This window comes from Lycium ferocissimum, chromosome 11 (genome assembly GCF_029784015.1).
Source record: "Lycium ferocissimum isolate CSIRO_LF1 chromosome 11, AGI_CSIRO_Lferr_CH_V1, whole genome shotgun sequence".
In the NCBI taxonomy this organism is placed as follows: Eukaryota; Viridiplantae; Streptophyta; class Magnoliopsida; order Solanales; family Solanaceae; genus Lycium; species Lycium ferocissimum.
Window position 1 is genome coordinate 52,830,049 of NC_081352.1, and position 6,475 is coordinate 52,836,523.

A 6,475-nucleotide genomic window follows, 5' to 3' on the forward strand; every position below is an offset into this window, starting at 1 on the left:
AGTTTATGACAAATAAAAGGAACTACTTATATCATACAATCTTGAGACAGATTACCTAAAAATTTCTCAAGTTTTCTAGCTCCAGAAGTGGTAATTTGCTTACCAGCCTCTCTGAGAAGGTGTTTTTTGCCATTGTACCAAAATTCCACGGTAAGTTTGCTAAAATTCATCTTGATGTCACCCAATGTGAGTAACCATTGTACCCTAGGACCATGCCACAGGATCCCAATGGAAGTATTAAAAATTCTGTTGAAAACTCAGTACCTTGCAGCAACCAAGTGATCTTGCATACTTGATCTACTCTCATATCATTGCCATTTGCTGCAGCAACCATCTGTGGTGTATTAGATCTGGTACTATAGCCCAACTGCTGTACTAGTATAGGATCTATGAAATTATAAGAGCTGCCTATGTCAATCAATATGTGCAATGGTTTTCTTGAACTATAACCTGTAACTCTCAAAGTTTTGAAACCAAAAGATCCATTCAAAGCATGCACAAAAATTTCCATCTGTTCCAAAGGTTAATTCAATTCTATCATCTCCAATCCTGCATCCTCCACCAATTCATCATTACCATGGAAGCTTTCCTCTACTCCACTACTATTTCTTCCACTTCTAACAAGTAGAGTTGTTTCAGATTCTTGCACTTATGCCCCATTACATACTTTTCTGGGCAAAAGTAACATAATCCTTGAGCTCTTTTTTTCATTCATTTCCTCTATGCTTAACCTTCTCCTGACAACTCCTTTATTGCAACTAAGTTATCACCCATAGGAGTAGGTAACAAGGGTTTATTTTGGACCCTTTGTTTATTCACCTTTTTGTACCCATAACCAGAACTACTAGTTCTATGCAGACTGTCTGTAAGATTTAGCCTTAGCATCCAAGAATGATTCTTGAATTCTAACAGTCCTATATAGTTGAGAGTGTGTGGTAGGGCTTGCCAACTTAACTGCTCTATTCAACTCATCTTTAAGTCCACCAATAAAGCATCTAATTGCATTTTCTTATGAAAGATTGACCCTAGTTAATTTGCTCTCAAATACAGTTTGATAATCCTTCACAGAACCAGTTTGTTTATTTTTCTTGATCTCTTCCATTGGATCATCATAATCAGACCCAAACCTTTCTACTAATCCCATTATAGGAGGGTAAGTATATTGTCTATACCTCATGAAAGACCGGTGCCATTGGATTTCCTCCTCTTCAAAGTGTATTGCAGCCAAGCCAACTCTCTTATCCATGGCAATGTTGTCAAAGTCAAAAAACTGCTCCACTTCGAATAACCAAGATTTCAAATCATCTCCAGAAAATCTTGGAAAATCCAACTTTGAATATCTAGAAATTCCTGAGTAATTCTGATTCCCTTGATGATTCTGAAAATTTGTAGCATCCTTGTCCCTCATTTCCTCTTCAATATTTGGCCTCTCTTTTGATCCTCTTTCTCCTGAAGTTCCTGCAACATGTTCAACAGGAGATCACTACAAAAAAAACAGCGATTCATCCGTCGCTAAATAGCATATTTCCATAGTTAAATCAGTTTAGCGACGGATTAGCGACTGTTTTGCTCATTACTAACCTCTTAGCGACGGAAAAATCAAATCCGTTGCAAGGTTAGCGACGGATCATATCCATCGCTAAGTTTAGCGACAGAAAAATCCATCGCTATTTTCATCAATTTTGTCCCTATGTTTGTAACAAATTTTGTCATTCAACTTACTTTGCGACGAAATATTCTGTCGCTATGCGTCGCAAATTATTTTGAGTGCCAATTAAGCCTGCTTTGGTGTCAAATTTTTTTGTCGCTAATCCTTCGCGACATTTGTAAAATATTTTTGTTTAATATTTTAAATACACCCTATTCAAGCTTATTTTACCAAAATTATTAGATACACTTAAAAATAATTGAAATTCATATAAACTAATATTTACAAGGTCAATGAATATAATAATTATATAGTCAAATCGAATATCCACAACAAAACCAATAAAGTCAAAATTAAAAAGCCTAACTAATGAAGGGCTAGAGAGTTACCGAGTCCGGAGTAAAATACTACACCAAGAATTAATCAATTCTTTTCAAACTAGCAAATTAACATTTCAATATGAAAAAACAAATTGCAATTTTCCCACAACTAGTATACTCCTTGAGAAGCAAACACTTAGAAGTATGTAGGAGAAAAATCCTCTTCTGGGTAGCGCAGTGAGTCTGTCATTCAGCAAGCCTAAGTTACAATTTTTCCCAATACTAGTGTCGCATTATTGGATCAGAGTCTTCAAGGGACTTGCCTACACATCCTTGCATGGTTTGCTAGCACCTAACACAAACGAAAGTTAGTAATAGATTAGCTTCATAGCAAACAAAAGAGATCTATAATGTGGAATGATACATCCATCTAATGGCAAGCAAAGAGAAAATGAAAGTAACTAAGTTCCAGCAGTGAAATAAAGTTATAGGCAAGATTCACAAAGACATAGAAATTGATGAAATTCGCTAGTATACATTGTACCAAAGTAAAGTTACTCAATAGCAACATAAATTAAGGACATCTAGCCTGTCATACATACAATTGCGCTCTAGATTCTCAATGTTTCTAAGCTACTTAGGTGACGACTTCTCTAAGAAAAATTATCAACTCAATCAAACAAAAATAATGCTACAATTGTTACTTGGTTTTTAGCTGGTTGATTAACACTAGGGCTACTTATCAGGCGGATAATTAGTTTTATTGGTTATCGGCTTTTAAATGCACTAAGCCACTAGCCAACGGTTCGGCTTATCGGTTGGTTTGGTATCAGGTTAGCAATTATTGAACAGTTACCGGGTGGTGTATCAACTAATTTCTTGTTATAGCTAATTCACCCACTTGAACTTGTTATATTCAAATTAAAGGGAAGGAAAATATAAAAACAAAGGTAATTAATTCATTTACAACAAGTACAAATCCAGAAATGAACTTAGGATAAATTGTAACCTTACAGACATAATTAGTCCTCCATACTACACCGAAGGCAAGAGAGAAAAGAGAATGCAAAAGCACAGTAAAACTTGTTAAGAAACTATAGGAAGTGAAAGATAATTTGCAATGCTAAAAAACATATGATTGATAAATTCTTGGTAAAACAGATTGTTGTTTGTTTTCTGTTCTTTTTCTATTTACCCATGTTAATTTAACTGTACCTAAAAATCTTAGTCCTTCTAGTTCGCCCTTAAATTCACACCAAGAATACCGTGAAAACAAAATGCATATCTTATTAACTACTATTTCTTGACATCAAGTCAAAGCTCCATACTACTTTTGAGTATGGAGCTAAACGGGTTAACTAATGTTTCTGCTACATTGGCTTTTATAAACTTAGGGTTAAAAATGTAAATATAATCATCCTTAACGGGTTAACGGTTTATCCAATAAGGAAATTGAGTAATCCTCCCCCGCACCGATAAACCGTTAACTAATTTACAACCTAGTTAAACACCGACACCTTATAGGAAATGATATCATATTCACTGATAGATTCTACCATCAAATTTAAATCAAACCATATTGATTGAAAATTTTCCTCGATTGTAGTGGGGCAATTATTCAGTACAAAAGGAAACTCAAACAAATATTATTTCAAAGGAAGACATGCTTCGGCTTCAAGACTATATTAGCGCATTCATTTCTAAAGGGAAAATTAATATTAGTACCACATTCCCCATTTTCTAAATCCATATCATTGAAAAAGACCTAGCTACTGGTAAATTGAAGGTTTTAAGCCGACTGGACAAACAAGCCAAAAGAAAACCAGAACGGAGACCAACAAACAACATACACGCCAAAACAGTTGGTTTAAGGATATTTCTCATCATTAAAGGACAATAAGCAAGATATAAATGGGATAGAGGGACTACGAATTTATGGTGTGATATACATAGATAATTTATCTCAAACTGTAGATGACATGGAAGTGAAGAAATGTTTTGAAAGCCATCTTGTCTATCTTATTAGCTTCTTCTGCTGTATGCTTTTTAAAATAAAAATATATACCAAAACAAGGAAAATGATCAAACATCAACAACTTTATAAGAGACATCACGAAGAAGAATAGCACACCAGGATAAATTTTACTCTATTGCTGCGCTCCTTCTTGAGAATGCTCGAGATTTGAGAATCGCATTCCTTCATCTTCAGACAATACGAGTTAAGTTCCGACTGGGCCAGCCTATGATCATCTTTCAAAGATGCAAGACGAAGTCCAGAAAATTTACAAAAAGAGTTAGAAAGAGGGGGGGGGGGGGGGAGGGGGGATGTAAATGTGCTGCACTTAAATACTCCCTCGAACATAAAACCAATCATACATCCAATAACACTCAAGATTTTCCATTTTCCCTGTTTAATGTTAAATAAATCAGACGATCAGAGTGTTTATTAGCAAAGGCTTGCGGCAATAAAAAAATTAATAATGAAACTATGAGCACTATTCAGCACATTCAAGACACATCTATAACTTCATGACACCAGGCGACCACAACATGAATTCAAAAGGTATAAATGATTAATTAAATCTCGGTAACAATATAACATATCTCAATTACCTAAGGGGTGTTTTCAAACTCTAGGAAGATCCCACAGCAACATCCACATTTCAGTAGTCCATCACACTTTTTATTTCAGATTCCTTTAGCTTCCAGAGATGATAGATAATACGACTCTATGAAGTACTAGCAAAACATTGAAAAGATTATAAAATTGCACATTTGGCAAACACCACAGAAATATACCTATACAATAGAAATAAATTTACATTGAGTGATGTCATCTTTGGATAGCAATATCCAAATTACAGTAATCCATTAGCTTCCATAGATGATAGATAATACGATTCTATGAAGTACTAGCAAAACATTCAAAAGATTATAAAATTGCATGTTTGTCAAACACGCACAGAAATATACCTATACAACAAATATAAATTCACGTAAAGTAATAGTTGTAGATCTACTTCAAACACAAAAATTAAAAATAGTCACAATATTAGACATTGAGAATTTAGGAACAAATTCATACTGAGCAACTTGTTCACCTATAGTAGACCTCAAGAAAGGAAATTCTTGAAACTTCAATATTGACATGAACAAGAAGTGTGAAGTAAATCAGATCTTCGAAGCTGAAGGAGATAATACCATTGTTCTCTATGGATTTCAAAACCATAGAGTACTTAGAGTTTAAAACCATTAAAGTTGAGGTTCAACCATATCTTTCCCAGTTAAGAAACCTTTTGAGTATTCTATAACCGACAATAAAAAATTTGCAAGTCACATTGACCAATAAGAAACCTTTTGAGTATTCTATAACCGACAACAAAAAAATTACAAGTCACATTGACCAATCATAGGTGGAGCTAAAAATCCATATTTTAGGGCCCTTAATCAATTGGAAAAATTCAACCATTTCAACTGACAAGAAACAGTAATCATGTACATTTTAAGTATCACAAAGTTAGTCTTTTTTAAGATACCAATTTTTTTATTACATTATGGAACCACGAGATAAAAGCAAAGAGCTAGTCACTCCAACTATTACTTTCCAATCTACATAAGAGATCCCAATTCAGCAGAACAAATCTTCTTGAAACATAATTTTCTATTCAAACTTCCCACAAAATTGATAACCACCAAGACATCACTCTTAACATAATGCACAATATTATACCTAAAAGTAAAATGAGATATTTAGAAACCTAATGATCAAGCTCGAATCTAACACAAAGAAAATATTCATAATCTGGAAAGGGATACCAAAATTAGATATGGGTTAGAAGTAAAAAAGATATTTACATATGTGTTAAGCTGGCGTATGAAACTGGAGAAATTACCGTGCTTGTGAACTTATGAGAGTCCCAAAAGATAAAACTATTCCTTGCTCTGCTCCAAGATACAATGGAAAAGCGATAATTGAGGTCTCAGTCGACGCAACATAGAGCGGAGATGCGAGATGAAACCCTAGATTCACCATTGTAAAAAGAAAGAGATACAGAGGCAGGCGGGCTTATTATGAAAGAAAATGTTATATCCGGCAATTTTGCGTATTTGGAAAACTTGGAATTAACCTTGACTTGTAAGGAATAAGGTCATGTTTGGATTTTTTAATATGTGTATGCCGGTTATGGAAGTATGGGTGTGGAGATATCGAGCAAGGCTAAGGACAAAATTGGAATTTTTGAAAAAAGTGGTTTCATGAATTTCAAGTTTAGCCAACAATTGGTCAAAAAAATAAGAAAATGAGGCCCAATTTGGAGAAGGGTGGCGGCCAACACTAGGCCCAACCCATGGTTTTAATAAAATTTTCCATGTGCCAAACATGTGATCAATTAAGGGGACAAATATATATATGTGTTCCTCTCTAGATTTTCAAGAAAAATCAAAACAAATCAAGAAAAAAGGAAGAGAGGCTCACGGCTAGAGAGAAAGAAGAGAAAAAAAAAAAAAT

At 34.3% G+C, this 6,475-nt stretch overlaps 1 protein-coding gene across 11 annotated transcripts; it reads right to left on the reverse strand.

The window, feature by feature from the left end:
- Positions 1–1,892: 1,892 nt before the first annotated feature.
- LOC132037047 (uncharacterized) lies at positions 1,893–6,045 on the reverse strand. Of its 11 annotated transcripts, XR_009409745.1 has the most exons (5): positions 5,824–6,045; positions 4,791–4,880; positions 4,582–4,707; positions 4,100–4,218; positions 1,893–2,320 (listed from the first exon to the last, which is right to left on the reverse strand). XR_009409745.1 is itself a non-coding variant. In XM_059427480.1 (3 exons), the coding sequence occupies exons 1-3, from the start codon at positions 5,999–6,001 to the stop codon at positions 2,279–2,281; spliced, it is 324 nt and encodes a 107-aa protein (XP_059283463.1). In that variant the 5' UTR covers positions 6,002–6,045; the 3' UTR covers positions 1,893–2,278. The 11 variants fall into 11 exon arrangements, 1 of the variants encoding a protein (XP_059283463.1); XR_009409748.1 differs by lacking the exon at positions 4,791–4,880 and having other exon boundaries at positions 4,582–4,697; positions 5,862–6,045; XR_009409747.1 differs by lacking the exon at positions 4,791–4,880 and having other exon boundaries at positions 5,862–6,045.
- Positions 6,046–6,475: the final 430 nt, after the last annotated feature.